The sequence below is a fragment of the Panthera onca genome, chromosome E1, assembly GCF_046562875.1.
Source record: "Panthera onca isolate mPanOnc1 chromosome E1, mPanOnc1 haplotype 2, whole genome shotgun sequence".
Classification (NCBI taxonomy): Eukaryota; Metazoa; Chordata; class Mammalia; order Carnivora; family Felidae; genus Panthera; species Panthera onca.
The window spans coordinates 174,106-194,574 of record NC_138352.1 but is presented as its reverse complement, the minus strand read 5'-3'; the positions used below and the strand labels follow the sequence as shown (position 1 = coordinate 194,574).

General features: G+C 39.7%; 1 protein-coding gene across 5 annotated transcripts in view; it reads right to left on the bottom strand.

The window, feature by feature from the left end:
- EFCAB3 (EF-hand calcium binding domain 3) overlaps positions 1 to 20,469 on the bottom strand; it is a 97,122-nt gene that overhangs the window by 23,381 nt on the left and 53,272 nt on the right. For 2 of the 5 annotated variants that reach the window (XM_078438327.2, XM_060645791.3), the window contains 3 exons: positions 18,590 to 18,643; positions 6,252 to 6,342; positions 1,960 to 2,036 (listed from right to left, as the gene is read on the bottom strand). In XM_078438327.2, the coding sequence (XP_078294453.1) occupies positions 1,960 to 2,036; positions 6,252 to 6,342; positions 18,590 to 18,643 (222 nt within the window). Of the gene's footprint in view, positions 1 to 1,959; positions 2,037 to 6,251; positions 6,343 to 6,744; positions 7,182 to 7,237; positions 7,467 to 18,589; positions 18,644 to 20,469 lie in introns of those variants that run through there. The other 3 variants (XM_060645792.3, XM_081791081.1, XM_078438328.2) reach the window with 3 other exon arrangements.

The following is a 20,469-nucleotide window of genomic DNA, read 5'->3' as shown; positions in this document are numbered from 1 at the left end:
ATGTATACACTTGAAAATGGTTAACACTGTAATTTTTATGTTATGTATATTTTTGAAATTAAATTTCAAATTAAATAATTTTGAAATTAATTAAATTAAATTTAGTTTAATTTTTTTATTTTAGAGAGAAAGAGAGAGCGAGCATGTGAGTGGGGGAGAGGGGCAGAGGGAGAGAGGGAGAGAATCTTAAGCAGGCACCGTGCTCAGCATGGAGTCCGACACAGGGCTCGATCTTATGACTCTGGGATCATGACCCGAGCCGAAGCTGAATTGGACACTGAGTGTCACCCAGGTGCCCCTATGTTGTGTGTATTTTACCACAATGAAAAAGAGTGTATGAAGAACACATCAGGAGTTCAGTTTGGGATGTGTTGGTTTTGCGGTATCTATTAGACATATAATTGGAGGTGTCAAGGAGGCAATCACATATGAGCCTGGAGCTGGGGAGAGAGGCTTGGGCTGGACACACACATTTGGGAAGTGTCAGCATGTAAGTAGTATTTAAAACCTGTTCCTTCCTGCAGAAACCACAGGAAGGGACCTTGCCCACTGCCTCCCACCCTCCACTTTGCCTCCTGGCTGACTCTGGTGCTGCCCGTGTGCCCTTCGTGGTTTGCTGTGCCTCTTATTTCTAGGGATGTAGGAGTATAAGACTTTCTTCGTCCTTGATGGTCATTTATGTATCTGTCTGTCTTATAATACCCAATTAAAATAGATCTTGGGAACCCTTAAAACAAGCATCAATGTATATGAATGCTATTAGAAACCTTAAAGTTTTCGAAGGCTATCAGCTGTTGTTGTTGTTGTGATTATTATTATTTTAAAGTTTATTTATTTATTTTGAGAGAGACAGGGACAGCCGGAGTTAGGGAGGGGCAGAGAGAGAGGAAGAGAGAGAGAATTCCAAGCAGGCTCTGCACTTCCTGTGCAGAGCTCCATGCGGGCCTCGAATCCACAAAATCATGAGATCAAGACCTGAGCCAAAACCAAGAGTCTGACACTTAACCGACTGAGCCACCCAGGCACCCATATAAACTATTATTAAGGCGTTTAGCTCAGTTTTACAAGGATAAATGCAATTCCGATCTTGACAATCTTTTGTTTTTCAAGCCGGTTTTCCCAGAAATAAAGGTGATTCTTTGCTTCCTGTTTTTTCAACTGGTCCCAAACTTGGAGGGTGAAGCATTAGCCTTCCCAGAACCCAAACACAGTCATGCTTGACTTTCTTTCTTTTTTGTTTTCTTTTCTTTTTTTCTAACGAGTCATGCTTTCCCTTTCCTTTGGGCCTTTGCAGATTCTACTCTATTTTGCCCAGAACGCTTCCTTTTTGCTGTCTGCCTTCCACTCATTATCCAACCTTCTCTGGGACTCCCTTTCTATCCTCCCAAGACCAAGTCAGGAGACTGTCTTTTATGCTCCCATAATACTTTATACTTCCCCTATCATAACTTGTGTCGTATTGTGATTGAAATTGTTTCAGTCAAAAATTCACGCTTTAATGATCTGACTTCTCTGAAAGACTTCCTATCAGGGCAATGACCATGTTTCCCAGGCTTACTACATCGTGGGCTTTAAATAAATATTTGCTATTTGGACTGATAAACTGTAGGAAGCTTAGCTAATTTTATCATTATGATTTTTTTTTTTTCTGTGAGAAATCCTGGGGCTTCAGTTGTATTTACACTGCCCCATTACTTGATTTCTATTTGACTTTGCATTTGTTCTTTTGCATACCCACAAGTCCTTATCTGAATAAAAATATTTGTCTAGGACTGTCCAAATTCTAGGAAGATGTCTGTTTGAAAATAATCGCCCTTCCTTCCCATAAATTAGACACTGAATTAGAACTTCTGGTCTCAAATAGCAGAGGACTACAGTCAACCCTTGAAGTTACAGATCTCAGAGAAGAAAATGATCAGATATATCAAGGAGCTTTCATTTGGGGATGATTCTCATTACCTTGTATTTGTGAAGCATTCAGCTTCCTTTCTTTGTGCTGTAATTGGCACGGGAGAGATCCTGGTAAATCTTTATCCCTGACAAAAGACATGAGAAGATTTAATACATATGTGAAACCAGCAAATGTTAGTTCCATTCTTCAGTTTTTGCTGACTGGAATGACTGTATACATCACAATATATCCAGAGGAGATGCAGCGAGAAAACGTTGGCCACCAAGGTCCACCTCTGCCCTATACCTGCCCATCGCCCTTACATCCTTAAAAAAACCCCTGATTTTCTCCATTTTACAAAAGAGAAAACAGGCTCGGAGGGATTAAATAACTTGTCCCAATTGCACAGATAAAAGGTAGAAGTCCTGGGATTCAGACTCAGGTTTATCTGACTTCAAAGCTCAAGGATATAAGCCCTACACTATTCCTATTGCTAGAAATATAAATTCAAATTTTTAACGGGTGTAGGGGTCCCTGAGTGGCTCAGTTGGTTCAGCATCTGACTCTGGATTTGGGTTCAGGCCATGATCTCATGGTTTGTGAGTTCAAGCCCCACATCGGGGTCTGTGCTGACAGTGTGGAGTCTGCTTGGGATTCTCTCTCTGCCCCTCCCCTGCTCATGTGTGCGTGCTCTCTCTCTCTCTTAAAAGAAATAAACATTAAAAAAATTTTTAAACTGGTATAATCTTATGTTGAATATCCTTATACTGAAAACTTTGTATCTATACTTATTTTATGACTTTAACTGCCAAATTGTATTTTTACCCGCATATGAGATAGAGGTAGATATATCTACATCTACATCTATACCTATATCTATATATGGTCTATATGTATATCAACCATATCTATATCTATGTATCTACCTATCTACTGAGAGAGTGATCACTTCTGGAAGGTTTGGAACACTGGGTGACTTTTCATTTCCTCAGAAAAATAAAATCTGGAAAAAAGAGAAAACGTATGGATACTTTGGGGATATTTTGTATAGATCTACAGGAGGTTATTAGTTTAGAGTACATAAAGTACATTATGCATAACTGGGTTTTCTTATAATATAGTAATTTAAAATGTTTAAAAAATCATAATTTTATACGTTAATTTTATTTAAAATACATTTAGGTTTGATACTAAACTAAACGTTTTATTATTATTATTATTATTGTTATTATTATTATTTTTAATGTTTTATTTATTTTTGAGACAGAGAGAGACAGAGCATGAGCAGGGGAGGGGCAGAGAGAGAGTGAGACACAGAATCGAAGGCAGGCTCCAGGCTCCGAGCTGTCAGCACAGAGCCTGACGCAGGGTTCGAACTCACAAACTGTGAGATCATGACCTGAGCCGGAGTCGGACGCTCAACCGACTAAGCCACCCAGGCGCCCCTATTATTATTTTTTTTAATGTTTGTTCATTTCCTGAGAGAGAGAGAGAGAGAGAGAGAGAGAGACAGAGAGAGAGAGAGAGAGAGACAGAGTGTGAGCAGGGGAGGGGTAGAGAGAGAGAGGGAGACACAGAATCCGAGGCAGGCTCCAGGCACTGAGCTGTCAGCACAGAGCCTTACACGGGGCTCAAACTCACGAACTGTGAGATCATGACCTGAGCCGAAGTCGGATGCCAAACCGACTGAGCCACCCAGGTGCCCCTAAACTAAAAGTTTTAATGGAATCTCTTAGTTTTTATCTTTCTATAAGAAGCAAATGAAGTGAAACTGGAAGAAATACTACACATGGTAATTTTAAAAAATTATCGTTTATGAACTTAGTCTCCTCCTCAGTATCTAGTAGGTTCAACTCATTTTCAAAGAGGGACCTAGGGAAAAAGGAGGTAATAGGTCTCAAAATGCATCATTCCCAACTTTTACAACATGGAATTTTACCTAGTTTGTTTTCTCTGCTTTTACCAACACTGATTTCTTCTGCTGCTGTTTCCATTCTATCACTTATTTGAATCTCTGAAAACTCCAGTTTGCCTTACTCGGGTTATTTTATATTCATCGTATTTCTAAATATAAACAAGTTCCTTTTGCATGATATAAAAGATGCGGTAGATGGAGAAATAGGAAGTTCTCGAGAAGCAAGTCAGGCAGTGTGATGTCTCTATTAGCAACATTCGAAAAGGATCCTCTTGGCAGAATTTCAAACCACACAGGAAATGGTCTTTTTATTTTATAATGTTTCAGAGCTTTGAAGAACCTTAGGTTTGGAATGAGCCTGGGCTAGCCTCTCATCTCATGTAGGAATTCCCTCTACGTGTGCTTTGTCTAGACTTTGCTTGACTCCTTTCAGTGACAAGAACGTCGTTAGTTCAAGAGACAGTTTGTAATGCAGGGTGAGGGAACAATGAGATCAAGGGACTTGGTGGCTGTAAGGTGTCCTGCCCACATCCCTCGGAAAGAGGTCAGGAATCTATTCCTGCAGCAGCGAACGGCACAGTCAAGGACGCTTGGAGAAATCTCTCCAAGTGGCACAGAAAATGGATGGTTGTGAGGGAGAAGAGAGGCTCTTCTTCTTGTGCTCTGATAAAATATAGATCAGGCTCTTTTAGTCACTAGTGGCTACTGTGTATTGGAATTTGTACTTATCAGACGGAGGAAAAAGCTTTTGCTAATATCACAGGCAAATCTCCCTTCCCAATTTTAGCTCAAGGTCAGTCACGGCTAATTTACTAGATTTCATTTTACCCATCATATCTGAGCTACAGACCTTCTCTGTACTGACTTGCTTAGGGGGTTAGGTCTTCTTTGTGATCCCCTAACGCTATTCTCCTTTAAACTGGCACTCAACCCGTTTCAGATTCTGTGTCTCCCTCTCTCTCTGCCCCTCCCATTCATGCTCTCTCTCTGTCTCAAAAATAAATAAACGTTAAAAAAAAAAAATTAAAAAAAAAAAAAGAAAAAAGGGGCGCCTGGGTGGCTCAGTCGGTTGAATGTCAGGCTTCGGCTCAGGTCATGATCTCACGATCCGTGAGTTCGAGCCCCGCGTCGGGCTCTGTGCTGACAGCTCAGAGCCTGGAGCCCGTTTCAGATTCTGTGTCTCCCTCTCTCTCTGCCCCTCCCATTCATGCTCTCTCTCTGTCTCAAAAATAAATAAACGTTAAAAAAAAAAATTTAAAAAAAAAAAAGAAAAAAGGGGCGCCTGGGTGGCTCAGTCGGTTGAATGTCAGGCTTCGGCTCAGGTCATGATCTCACGATCCGTGAGTTCGAGCCCCGCGTCGGGCTCTGTGCTGACAGCTCAGAGCCTGGAGCCCGTTTCAGATTCTGTGTCTCCCTCTCGCTGACCCTCCCCTGTTTATGCTCTGTCTCTCTCTGTCTCAAAAATAAATAAACATTAAAAAAAATTAAAAAAAAAATAAACTGGCACTCAAAATATCTTAATGTACTGCTGACAACTTCTTAAGCCCTCTAGGATATTCTGTCCCCTTACACAAAAATTGTCTCTCATTTGGGCGAACAGGAAGAAGAACTTTTTGTTTCTCCAATCAAAAAGGATTTTTTCTTTTCATAAAAATCTTTATCTTCAATTCATATGTTTTGTTTTATAACTAAATTTATCACAGGATACTTGAGGAACATCCTAATTTGTTTCCTCATAGCCTTTACGGGTATTTAATATATTTACCACCTTAATAATTCTTTTTTTCCATTTATTTTATTTTTAAATTTTATTTATTTAAATTCAAGTTATTTAACATACAGTGTAGTAATGGTTTCAGGAGTAGAACCCAGTGATTCATCACTTACATAGAACACCCAGTGCTCATCCCAATAAGTACCCCCTTAATACCCATCACCCATTTAGCCCACCCCTCCCACCTCACCTCCAGCAACCCTCAGTTTGTTCTCTGTATTTAAGAATCTCTGATGGTTTGCCTCCCTGTTTTTTTTTTAATGTTTAATGTTTATTTATTTTGAGACAGAGAGAGAGCAAATGGAGAGGGGGAAGGGATGGGAAGAGAGAATTCCAAGCAGGTTCCATGCTGTCAGTGCAGAGCCCAATGTGGGGCTCGAACTCACAAACTGTGAGATCATGACCTGAGATGAAATCAAGAGTCAGATGCTTAAACGACTGGGTCACCTAGATGCCCCCTCTCTGTTTTTATCTTTTCCTTCCCTTCCTCTATGTTCATCTGTTTTGTTTCTTAAATTCCACATATGAGTGAAATCATATATATGTCTTTCTCTGACTTATTTTGCTTGGTATAATACACTCTAGTTCCATCCACATTGTTGCAAATGGCAAGACACCTTAATAATCCTTTATCTTAATCTACTTATCACCTGAATACATTCATTACTTACCTCTTGCCATGGGAGCTGAGTACTTTTGTTAGAGGATTCAGCTTAACTTTTGATTTAATATCAGAAACTGCCATGGGGCCAATAACTCTGTCTGGAATTCAGAAGATACAAATAGATCAAATCACAGATTAATTCCTCTATTTTCTTTTGCAACTTCCCTAGCTTAAGACCTAGAGTTTGAAGTCCAGGGCCTTGAGGAATGGTAATATGTGCAAATTCAAGTTAGAGGTGTGTGCAGAGTTGGAAGGCCGTGCGGAGGGGCCCTTCACCGTCCAGAGATCTCTAAGCAAAGTTCTTATCATTGTCTACCCCCTTCACAGAGTAAAAACAAGTGGTACCACGTGACATAAAGCATCCTAGAAAGATGTGGAAAGAGTTATTTAAAGACAAAATTTATTTTTGAAATCGGTAGAATATACACGTCATAATTGACAGAGAATAAAATGTTACAGCGTTTATAAAATACTTACCTACTTATTTATATCTTGGATACCTGCCTAGTAGTAAGTAGATCTTCCCAGGGTTTCCTTCCTGGAGGTCCCTCCCTGTCCCGTCAGTTCTTATGAACCCACTGGTCTTCCTTAAAAGTAGGAGTGAAGGTAGGATACAATGCTGTTTCACTGCCCTAGACTCTCCTGAATGGACTTTTAGCCAGTAGAGCCTCCCTAGTCCTGCCTTTCCACTTCTGCAGAGTTTGGACATCAGGGCCTATGGGCCCGAAGCCAGGTTGGTAGGGCTTCCCCCTTTTATTGTTGGCTTGCCCTCTCTAATTATTTTTTCAAAGTATATTAGGTGGTTCACTGACAAGAATACTGGGTTGCTGACTTAGGAATAATAGACAATCAAATACTATGAAACCACAAAGAAAAAGCCTTTGTATATTTAGTTATAGTTTGATCCATTTTCCCAGCTCTTCACCTCAGAGCCTGGAAAGCCAGTTGTTTCTCAACAACTCAATTACATATGTTCACAGTCCAAAAACCTACCATAGAACTGGGAACTCCGGAGAGGCTCAACAATTTAGGCACTTGAAAGGTGCTGCGAAATCATCCTCATGGTACAAAATAATCATTCCTTTAAAAAACTACCTTCAATCTCTCTTAGAGATGATAGATTTGGGAAAAAAAAAAAGGACTCAGCATAAATTCCTACACAATCCAGATATTTACCTACTTCTAAGCCGCGCTACCTACCACCCCTGGGCTTCAATCAGACCAAGAATCCAATAAAGGGTTTGTTCCATCATACAACTGTGACCTCATTCACTTCTCAGGCTTGGGCCCAGGAGAGAATGGCTTATAAGCTCCTTCCAGATTTAAAGCAACGGGTTTTTCGATGTGGTTCATTTCGTACCCTTGGGGTATTGTGGGTGTGCATTACAGAATGGGAACGTTTTGACACTGTCGGGGTTTCAGGGAAGGGGAAGCGTTTTTTTTTTTTTTTTTAATTCTGTATTAGAATATTTCCATGTTAAACATCAGTGAGTTGGAAGTTGTTCGAATGAAAAATTTTACTGAAATGCCTTGATTTAATGGTGATTAAGAACCACTTCATTAATTGTTTTAGCCTAGAAAGAAGGACAAAAAATACCCCAAACTCTCATAGATTTGTAGACTGTGGTATTATTGGAAAGAGTGATTGAAAAAGAGCAATTTAAAAAAGGATTATGATTGTTGGGGCGCCTGGGTGACTCAGTCGGTTGAGCGTCCAACTTTGGCTCAGGTCATGATCTTGCGGTTTGTGGGTTCAAGTCCGGCGTCGGGCTCTGTGCTGACAGCTCGGAGCCTGGAGCCTGCTTAGAATTCTGTGTCTCCCTCTCTCTCTGCCCCTGCCCCGCTCGCGCTCTCTGTCTCAAAAATAAATAAAAACATTTAAAAAAATTAAAAAAAAAAAGGATTATGATTGTTTTAATTAGAAACTTTAATATTCAAGATCTGACATGCCTAATGGCATGGTAAATCAACTAACATGAGTTAGGCATATTTTTATAGTCTTCCTCGTGGCTAAACACAGATACCTTTGGCACCCAAGGTTTAGCTTGAGCCCCCAAAATTGTTTCAGGCCTCATTCAGGAGCTGCAGTTCTAGAGGATTCCTATTCCTGTTCTCAGAGTTTATTGTAAGCATAATTTGACACTTCCCTAGTCTTTTAGAACTTGATATTTGCCTCCCATTCTGGTCTGGGATACAGAGGGAAAGAAAGTGATGGTTTAATTTATGAATGAATTAAACAAGTATTTAATAAGGGCCTACTATGTTATGGGCCTATCAAGAATAAAATGGGAATTATGGGGGCGCCTGGGTGGCTCAGTGTGTTGAAAGTCCAACTCTTGATCTCAGCTCAGGTCATGATCTTATGGTTTGGGAGATCGAGCCCTGCGTCAGGCTCTGCATTGACAGTGTGGAGCCTGCTTGGGATTCTTGCTCTCCACCCCCTCTCTGCACCTCTCTCGCTCGTGCGTGTGCTAAATAAATAAATAAATAAATAAATAAACTTAAATAAATAAATAAACTTAAAAAACAAAATAAAATGGGAATAATGGCATTGTCATTGGATGGGATTGTTGAGAAATATTATTATTTTAAATATTATTTTAAACTGCGGTAAAAACATAGCAAAATTTACTATCTTAACCATTTTAAGCATACAGTTTATCAGTTTGTTTTTTAAAGTTTTATTTTTAATGTTTATTTATTTATTTATTTATTTATTTATTTATTTTTGAGAGAGAGAGAGCGCATGTGCACACAAGCAGGGGAGGGCAGAGACAGAGGGAGACACAATTTGAAGCAGGCTTCAGGCTCTGAGCTGTCAGCACAGAGCCCGATGAGGGGCTTGAACTCACGGACTGCGAGATTATGACCTGAGCTGAAATCGGGGGCTTAACCAACTGAGCCCCTAAGCATATGTTTGTAATTAAGTATATTTAAATTTGGGGCCCCGGGTGGCTCAGTCAGTTAAGTTTCCGACTCTTGATCTTGGCTCACGCCACGATCTCCTGGTGCATGAGTTTGAGCCCCACATTGGGCTATGCACTGTCAGCACTTGCTTGGGATTCTCTCTCTCCCTCTCTGTCTCTCACCTGCTTGTGCTCTCTCAAAATAAATAAATAAACTTTAAAAAAAGTATATTTACATTGTTGTGCAATCAACTTCCAGAACTTTATTTTGCATAAATGAACCTCTAAATTCACTGAACAATAGCTCCCCAATTTACCCCTCCCTTTAATCCCTGGCAACCACAAATCTATTTTCTATGAATTTGACTTTAGAAATCTCATCTAAGTGGAATCATACAGTATTTGTCTTTTTGTGACTGGTGTATTTCACTTAGCATAATGTTCTCAAGGTTCACCCATGTTGTAGCCTGTGTCAGAATTTTCTTATTTTTTAAGCCTGAATAATATCCCATTTTATGTACCACATTTTATTTATCCATTTATCTGTCATTGGACACTTGGGTTTCTTCCACCTTTTGGCTACTGCGAATAACGTTGCTATGACACATTGGTGTACAAATATTTCTTTTTTTTTTTTTAATTTTTTTTTAACGTTTATTTATTTTTGAGACAGAGAGAGACAGAGCATGAATGGGGGAGGGGCAGAGAGAGAGGGAGACACAGAATCGGAAACAGGCTCCAGGCTCCGAGCCATCAGCCCACAGCCTGACGCGGGGCTCGAACTCACGGACCGCGAGATCGTGACCTGAGCCGAAGTCGGACGCTCAACTGACTGAGCCACCCAGGCGCCCCCAAATATTTCTTTGAGACCTTGTTTTCAATCTTTTAGCTTTATACCCAGAAGTGGAATTGCTGAATCACACAGTAATTATATTTTTAATTTTTTAAAGAAATATTGTTTTCCATAGTGGCCATATTTTACATTCCTGCCAAAAGTGCACAAGAATTCCAATTTATCCACATCCTTTCCTGTTTTTTTTTTTTTTTTTTTTGATAATAGCCACCCTGATGGGTATGAGGTCATATATCTTATTGTGGTTTCAATTTATATTTCCCTAATAATCATTAGGGATTATTAATGTTGAGCATCTTCTCATATGCTTGATGGTCATTTGTATATCTTCTGTGGAAAACTGTGTATTCAATTCTTTTGCTTACTTTCTAATTTTTTTTCTGTTGTTGAGTTGTAGTTCTTTTTATTTTCTGGATATTAACCCCTTATTATATAAAATATTTGCAAATATTGTCTTCCATTCTGTAGGTTGCCTTTTTACTCTGCTGATTGTGTTCTTTGATGCACAGTAGTTTTAGATTTTTACGTGGTCCAATTTCTTTTTTTATTTTTATCTTTTTTATTTTTATTTAAAAAAATTTTTAACATTTATTTATTTTTGAGACAGAGAGAGACAGAGCATGAATGGGGGAGGGGCAGAGAGAGAGGGAGACACAGAATCGGAAGCAGGCTCCAGGCTCTGAGCCATCAGCCCAGAGCCTGACGTGGGGCTCGAACTCACGGACCGCGAGATCGTGAGCTGAGCTGAAGTCGGACACTCAACCGACTGAGCCACCCAGGTGCCCCTCTTTTTTTATTTTTAAATTTTCCTTTATTTATTTTGAGAGAGAGAGAGAGTGTGGGGGAGGAGTGGAGAGAGAGAGAGAATCTCAATCAGGCTCCGAGCTGCCAGTGCAGAGCCTGACGTGGGGCTTGATCTCACGAAATATGAGATCATGACCTGAGCTGAAATCAAGAGTCGAACACTTAATGAACTGAGCCACCCAGGCACCCCTGTGGTCCAATTTATTTCTACTTTTGTTGCATGTGCTTTTGGTATAATATCCAAGGAATCATTACCAAACCCAATACCATGAAGCTTTTCTCCTATGTTTTCTTCTAAGCATTTACAGTTTTAGGTCTTCTGTGTAGGGAAAAGTAGAATTTTAATGTGTAGCACTGAGGGAAGAGCTGTTTAGAGTGGAAAAGGAACAAAAGTATGTAGAATAATCATGAAAATTAGGAGACAAAGAACAGCTCAACCACATTAGAGGATAGGATTGCATGAAGTGAGAGAGTGGGAGCAGAAATAATTAGGTAGGTTGGATTAGGTGTGGTTAATAGAACAGAGATTGCAAATTTGATCCTCACACAAATTTCATTAGGCTTACACCACATTTAAAAACTTGAATTTCAAAAGTGAAAACATGGGTAAATTAAGAGTTATCAGTTTACGACTTCTCATGAAAAACCCAAAGATTGGAAAACATGGGGCCCACATTCCTGCTTAGCCATAATTGACTGGAGCAGAACAACTGTCATCCCCTTAACTGGAACCATGTGTTTTCTGATTGCCATAGTCCCCATCATTTTTTGTAGTTTCCTAGACCAACCATGTCACTTATTTAATGTCTTTTTTTTATTTATTTTTATTTTTTAGACATATATACATCTTCATTGTTAAGCTGAGGCATTCTGGACTTTATTAGCTCCGGGGAATCCTGAAGATACTTGAGTAGGAATGTTGAATGTCTATAGCTGTTTTCAATGGGAATTAATTCAACCATATTACTCTGACAGTTGCCTAGGCTCATATTCTCTTCTGACCTTATGAAGAATAAGAAGGAAATGAATATTAGATGGGCAGAATATTAGTATTAGGCTTCTTCCTATGTAGTACTGTTTGCTAAAGGAGAAAAACTTCATGACAAAAGGTTGTGTCTTGGTGTGATTTATAATTCGTAAGTTCTGAAAACCTAATATTTTTTTTAATGTTTATTTATTTTTGAGAGAGAGAGAGAGAGAGAGAGCGCACACAAGCAGGGGAGGGGCAGAGAGAGAGAGAAGGAGACACAGAATCTGAAGCAGGCTCCAGGCTCTGGCTGTCAGCACAGACCCTGACATGGGGCTTGAACCCACAGACTGTGAGATCATGACCTGAACCAAAGTCGGACGATTAACCAACTGAATCACCCACGCACCCCTGAAAACCTAATATATTAGGGTAAAGTCTAGTTCATCTTGTACCGTTAAAGATATATGAGCTTTAAGGAGAAGAAAATCTCACCAGTTCTGTCATTTACCAGATTGATGGGAACTGTACTTTTCAGAAAAAGAAAAAATGTAGCTAACTCTCTGTTAGAGATACTGCCCCAGTAGGCCAGTTTTTTTTTTTACAGGCAGATTCCTTTGTTTCTCTCCCTGGCTGTTTTGCTTTCATTGAGTGTCAGCACCTTGAGGTCTAAAGCTGCAATGTTCTATGACAGAGTCCTAGGAGATGGTCATTGAATGGGGAAAGTCGAGATGTTCCTTCCTTTTGGGCACAGAAACTGTACTTCCCAGCAACTCCCTCATCTTTGGCTTTTCTCACTCTTTATCATCTAGAAATAATCAGGGTATGTCAGCATGAAGGAAATATTATTTCCTACCTTAACTCTGGTAACCTAGGTAGGCAAAATCCTTTGGGATGATGTCATCCTTTAATTTTTTCCCCCCAAATTTTTATTTAAGTTCTAGTTAGTTAACATGTAATATTGGTTTCAGGAGTAGAACTTAGTAATTCATCATTTATATATAACACCTAAGTGCTCATCACAACAAGTGCCCTCCTTAATACCCATCACCCATTTAGCCCATCCCCTGCCCACTCCCCTCCTTCAATCCTCAGTTTGTTCTCTCTAGTTAAGAGTCTCTTGTGGTTTGCTTCCCTCTCTTTTTCTTTTTTCTTAAAAACATTTTTTAAATGTTTATTTATTTTTGAGAGACAAAGAGAGACAGAGCGTGAGCAGGGGAGGGGCAGAGAGAGAGGGAGACACAGAATCCGAAGCAGGCTCCAGGCTCTGAGCTGTCAGCACAGAGCCCGATGTAGGTCTTGAGCTCAAGGACTGTGACATCATGACCTGAGCCAAAGTTGGTTGCTCAACTGCCTGAGGCACTCAGGCAGCCCTTCCCTTTTTATTTTTTTCCCCTTCCTCTGTGTTCATCTGTTTCTTAAATTACATGTGAGTGATGTCATATGGTATTTGTCTGTCTCTGACTTATTTCACTTAATAAGTGAAATATACTCTAGCTCCATCCATGTCCTCACAAATGGCAAGATTTCATTCTTTTTGATGGCTATTATTCCATTGTATATATACACCACATCTTCATTTATCCTTTCATCAGTCAATGGACATTTGGGCTCTTTCCATAATTTGGCTATTGTTGGTAATGCTGGTATAAACACCAGGGTTCATGTGCCCCTTTGAATCAGTATTTTTGTATCCTTTGGGTAAATATCTAGTGGTGCAATTGCTGGGCCATAGGGTAGTTGTATTTTTAATTTTTTAAGGAACCTCTATATTGTTTTCCAAAGTGGCTGCATCAGTTTGTATTCCCACCAACAGTGCAAGAGGGTTTCCCTTTCTTGGCATCCTTACCAACATATGTTGTTTCTTTTGTTAATTTTAGCTATTCCGACAGGTGTGAGGTGGTATCTCATTGTGGGTTTTGATTTGTATTTCTCTGATGATGAGAGACGTTGAGCATCTTTTCATGTGTCTGTTAGCCATGTGGATGTCTTCTGTGGAAAAATGTCTATTCATGTCTTCTGCCCATTTCTTAACTGGATTATTTGTTTTTTGGGTGCTGAGTTTGACAAGTTATTTACAGATTTTTGGATACTAATCCTCTATCAGATATATCATTTGCCAAGATCTTCTCCCATTCCGTAGGCTGCCTTTGAATTTTGGTGATTGTTTCCTTCACATACAAATATGTGCAGAAGCTTTTTATCTTGATGAGCTCCCAATAGTTCATTTTTGCTTTTGTTTCCCTTGTCTCGGGAGATGTGTCTAGTAAGAAGTTGCTGTGGCCGAGGTCAAAGAGATTGCTACCTGTTTTGTCCTTTAGGATTTTGATGATTTCCTGTCTCACATTTAGGTCTTCCATCCATTTTGAGTTTATTTTTGTGTATGGTGTAAGAAAGTGGTCCAGGTTCATTCTTCTGCACGTGCTGTCCAGTTTTCCTGACACCATTTGTTAAAGAGACTGTCTTTTTTCCATTGGTTATTCTTTCCCGCTTTGTTGAAGATTAGTTGGCTATACATTTGTGGGTCCTTTTCTGGGTTCTCTATTCCGTTCCATTGACTTATGTGTCTGGCTTTTGCCAGCACCACACTGTCTTGATGATTAGAGCTTTGTAATACTAGCTTTAAGCCCAGAATTATGATGCCTCCAGCTTTGTTTTCCTTTTTTAGGATTGCTTTGGCTATTCAGGGTCTTTTGTGGTTGCATACAAATTTTAGGGATGGCCCAGTCCTGAGGACCCCCAGTTCCTCTCTTGCTCCCTCCTGAGTAGTCTAGATTAATGATAATGGAAATATTTGCAGAAATTAAAAGGCTTACTCCCCTTTACACAATACCATTTTAGCTATTACTCATTTAGACCAACTAGTTATAATTTAAAAATATAGGTACATCAACATGGATGGTTCTTTTGGAGCAGCAACAATGGAAATACACAGCAAAAACACTCACCCCTATCCCATTCCAGCAAGGCATGGATTCGAGAATGGGAGGGGGATTACAAGAATCAATGTACATAGGCCCTAAGAGGAAAATACAAATATGTGACAACCACCTGTTCCTCTCATTGGTTTAGCTCGAGAATCAATCCAAAATATCAGAAAATTTTGCTAGCATCAACTTGATAGCAAGTTTTAATATTAAATTGTTTGACCCATATTCTGAAAACCACTAAATACTCTGATTTCCAGTATCTCCTCTTTCCATAATATTTGCATCCATACGTATTTGAATTCATTTCTTCACTAACTCAACAAATATAACACCAAATATAACACTGACTCAACAAATACAACAAATATATTCATTGGTCTCTTCACTTAGGAAATGGCAGTTCCATCCTGTTCAGGCCAAACCCCTGGAATATGTTCCATTCCTCTTCTCTTGTATTCCACATCTAATCCAATCCACTCATTCCATAAATATTTTTTTGTGTGCCTACTATGTTCTAGGCCCTGGGATACATCAGGGAATATGTCTATCAGGAAATACTGTTGATTCCATCTTCAGAATATATATGTAACCAAATTACTTTCCACCACCTCCATTTCTACCTGCACTTCTTGTCTAACTGGTCTCCCTGCTTCTGCTCTTGCCTCATCCACTCCTTGCCAAGTCTATCCTATACACAGAAGCCAGGATAATCCTTTTAAAATTTAAATCAGATCATATCATGTCTCTGCTCAAATCCTCCAGTAGTTTCCTATGTCACTCAGGGTAAAAATCCAACCTTTACAATGCCCTTCAAGGCTTATATGATCTGTTACTACCTGCACCTGTTCCCCCAACCCTGCCATTGGAACATGTCATTGCGGAGTCCTGGAATTGTGCACTGCAGAGCCTACGTGCCTGAATGTGATGGTCCTGTCTCCTAGTTCCATGACTTTATCTCTTCCTATACTGCCCTTGCTCACTCTGTTTTAGCCAGAATGGCTAATTTGCTTTTTCTCAAATACTGCAAGCATGCCTTTGTATAAAGGCATTTACACTTGCTCTGCCCTCTGCATGGAGTGTTCTTGCCCTAGATTATTCATGGCTTACACCCTTACCTCCTTATTTTTTTGCTCACATGTCCTTTTCAGCAAGGCCTTTCTTGCTTACCTTCCCTCACTTCCAGCATTCCTTATACCCTCTTCCCTTGCTCTATTTTTAATCTGTAATCTCTGTCATACTATTATCGTATTTGTTTTTTGCATACATCTCTTTACTAGAGTGTAAGTTCCATGAGGGTAGGGATTTTTGTCCTCAGCACGTAGAACAATGCTTGCACATGGTTGACACTAACTGATAGTTTAAATGAATGGATACATGCATCCATTCATCCCTTCAGCAGATACCTACTATTTGCTAGGGACAGAGAATAAAGTCTTAAAAAAATGGTATGCCTACCCAGCTAGGTATGCCTAGCTGACAGACAAGTGGGACAAATTCATCCAAATTCAACTTTTCATGATCTGTGACAGAAGTCATCATAATTAATAGGGTGGTATACACAAGAAACTAAATATCCCAGGAGGCAGGCATGCGTTAAATTTAGTTACGCCAATAGTCATCTAGCCAGAACCAAATGGGATGAAGGGCTGATTTCACTTAATTTACTTGTGGGCCTATCCTAGGTGGTTTAGACCTGGTAGGCTGGTGTATATTTATCTGTGGGGCTTATGGTCCCAGGATATAAGCTGGGTCCCACAGATAGGTACACTGGATAGATGGAAAGTGCTTTCGGGCTAGGACTTATATTTGGGGCCACCTCTTGTTTACTTTTTCCACTTAAAGAGCTTGACAAGTATACAGGTGCAGATTTGGCATTCGTGTGTTTTTTTAGCAGATTTTTTTTTGGGTCATTCCTATACTTTTTAAAAAATTAAAATATAATGCACGTACCACAAAACTTACTGTTTTAAAAGTCTGAGTTCAGTGGTTTCTAGTATATTCACAAAGTTGCACAACCATCTACTATCTACTTCCAAAAAAGTTTCATCACCTAGAAAGAAACCCTGTATCTCTAGCAGCTACTCCCATGTTCCCCTTGGGTTGCCTGTAGGTAACCACTAATCTGTCTTCTATCTCTATCAATTTGCCTATTCCTGACATTTAATTTAGACAGAATAATATTAATATGTGGCCTTTTTATGTGGCTTCTTTCACTTTGTGTAATGTTTTCAAGGTTCATCAATGTTGTGACATGTATCCATGCATCATTCCTTTTTATGGCTGAACGATTATAGCTGTGCAGATAGGCCACATTTTGTATATCCATTTATCAGTTGATGGGCATTTGGATTGTCTTTACTTTTTGACTATTATAAGTCATGTTTCTATGAACACTCTTGTATAAGTTCTTGTGTGGACATAAGTTTCCATTTCTCTTGGGTCTCTCCCATGGAGTGGAATTGCCGGGTCATATGGTAACTAGGTTTCACATTTTGGGGACTGCCAAATTGTTTTGCACAGCAGCTGCGCCATTTTATATTCCCACCAGCAATATATGACGACTTCAATTTCTCCATACCCTCATTAACACTTGTAAGTCTCTTTTTTATTATAGTCATCCAAGTGGGTGTGAAGTGGTATCTTGTGGTTTTGATTTGCATTAAAAAACATTTTTTTTTTTTAATGTTTATTCATTTCCTGAGAGAGAGAGAGGGAGAGAAACAGAGTGCGAGCAGGGGAGGGGCAGAGAGAGAGGGAGACACAGAATCTGAAGCAGGTTCCAGGCTCTGAGCTGTCAGCACAGAGCCTGATGCGGGGCTTGAACTCAGGAACCGTGAGGTCATGACCTGAGCCGAAGTTGGACGCTTAACCGACTAAGCTACCCAGGTGCCCCTGATTTGCATTTCTTTAATGACATATGATGTTGAACATCTTTTCATGTGTTTATTAGTCATTTTCATATCTTCTTTTGAGAAATATCTATTTAGATCTTTTGCCTGTTTTTAAAGTTGGGTTATTTGTCTTTTTATTGTTGAGTTATAAGGGCTCTTTATATAGGTCTTGGATACTAGACACTTATCAGATATATAATTTACAAACATTTTTTCCTATTCTGTGGCTTGTCTTTTCGTTTTCTTGATGGTATCCTTTCAACCACCAAAGTTTGAATTTTGCAGCTAAAAGAGAATGAACGGATCTTAATCTAACTCACCTTTTTCATTTTTTAAAAGTGTTCATATTTTTTTACAGTTTCTTTTTTTACAGTTTATTTATTTTGAGAGAGGAAGGGAGGGAGAGAGGAGACAGGGAGAGAGAGGAGAGGATGAGTGCGAGTTGGGGAGGGGCAGAGAGAGGAGAGAGAGAAACCCAAGCAGACTCAGTGCTGTCAGCACACAGCCCAACGTGGGGCTCCAACTCATAAAATGTGAGATCATGACCTGAGCCGAAATCAAAGTCAGATGCTTATCTGACTGAGCCACCCAGGCCCCCTGATTCACCTTTTTCATTTTACTGATAAGGACACTAAAGTCCAATGAGTTGAACTAATCTCTTCAGTGGCAGGGTTAGGAACACCTGCTTTATGTAATTGTGCTGTAAATTGCATCAAATAAGGTACCAGGTAACCAGAGATAAAAACAAATTCATCACAAATGAATCCATTAGAAAACAATGTAAAATATCTGATAGCCACATGCGATGCAGTGTGGTATGGACTATAAAAGCAAAAGGAGCTCAGAAAAACAACTGGAGAGATGATGGAGTACAGTCACCTAGCAAGAAGTAGACGGAGGGTAGTAACTGACAAAACCATGAGGGGAAAGGACTATGGGATTGAAATACAGGAGTCAAAGTACTAAATTCCTTCACACCAGGCCTCACACTCACCTTTAGCATCATGTTCAGTTTTCATCAACTTGTGTAGTGGCGCGAGTCCTTTTGCTTATAGGATTAAGATTAAAGACAAGATTAAAAATCAAAATTATTTACATTTCTGATGTTTTGAAAAGTAGCGTAGTAGGCTATTATAATTTTCTTCTAGTTTTTCCTTCGATGAGTGGGGAAGTGAAGAAAATGTCAGTTACAGGTGATACATCTCTTGTATTTCTCAAAAGGTTTGATTCAAATTCTAGTTAGTTAATAGGGGCGCCTGGGTGGCTCAGTCGGTCGACTGTCCGACTTCGGCTCAGGTCGTGATCTTGCAATTTGTGAGTTCGAGCCCTGCGTTGGGCTCTGTGCTGACAGCTCAGAGCTCGGAGACTGCACCCTATTTCGGATTCTGCGTCTCCTTCTCTCTCTGCCCCTCCCCAACTTGTGCTCTGTCTCTATCAAAAATAAATAAAATAAAAAAAATGTTTTTTAAATTCCAGTTAGTTAACATACAGAGTTCTATTAGATTCAGGTGTACAATATGGTGAGACTCCACACCTCCACACATCACCCGGTGCTGATCACAAGTGCACCCCTTCATCCCCAGTTGGTGATACACCTCTTGGTTCATACTACCTCTTTTGGTGCCTCAATGGATCAAACTCCAGAAAATTTTTTTTGAAAAGCATTATAGAGTTAACACTGAAGGCAAGACTGTTCATTCATCATCTTTCAGGGTGAAAAGAAGTGAACAGGTTTTGCAAATTTGCTGACTCGAGGGGGATGGCCTGCTCCCTGTTTCATTTTCATTCGTGCTTTGGTTCTGAACTGTTCACCAAGTATATACCTTTTAATGGCATGGATATTTCTTTCTAGTGAATTCTCCTGTGAACTGCATGCACAAAATATTTGTTATAATATTAACTACAAAATCTCCTCCCCTTGCCCTACCCCAACCTCTGGCCAGAACGACAACTGAACAAGTACTTTAAGAGTACTGATTCAATTCTCCCCTCCCCACCCCACAATGTCGGGTTTCTATACACAAGGAGCTTAAATCAGGAGAAAAGTGCTGGATATAATGGCTCAATTCTCCAAGTTTGGTCTAGCTTGGCCAGATAAAGCCAATAATGCACTATTTTAATACCAGGAAAGGTCAGTTGCAGGTTATGGGAACATGAAAAAGGTTTTGGTAGCACATTTTTAGGCTGTGAAGGCTATACAGGGTAATTTGTCCTGGAGAAGGCAGTACCCATCAAGTAGATGTATTTTCTTTATGAGAAGGGAGAGATTAATACTGACACAAGACACAGATGTGGGATTAAAAAACCCTACCAAACATCTTTGTTCCTTCCCTTCCCCCTCATCCTTCTCCCCTCTATTGCTTGCTTCTTTTCCCTGCCTAGACATCAGTTTGGTAGAGGCATCCCGTTCCATTGTGGGAGGCTGCATGTGGCGCCATTCTGGTTGGGAATGTGACGTGGAAGATTTGTTTCTGTCAAGAGGCAGACTTTATTTGTACACAGCAGGTTTTTTTCCTGAATGTGTATTAGAGGTTTTCTATAGCCCTAATAAGTAGGGTTTTAGAAATTCTCATTCAGAACCCTACAACCCAAACAGCATCGCAGGCCAGAGTAGAATTTTGAATGTTCACCATCAAATGATGTACGTATTAGCAGGTCTTGAAGTTGTTCATATAGAAGGGTCATTTTCATGTTGTTTTGCTTAGTAACTGAAATTTGCTTTTATTCCTGAGAAAATTAGAAATGGCGAAATGGGAACTGGAGAGAAAAGATACTTACGTGTAAAAAGTGCCATTATCTAAACAACGAGTGTATCTAGTCATCAGAAATTTGTAAGTAAAAACTTTAATCATAAGTAGTATGTATTTGAATGTA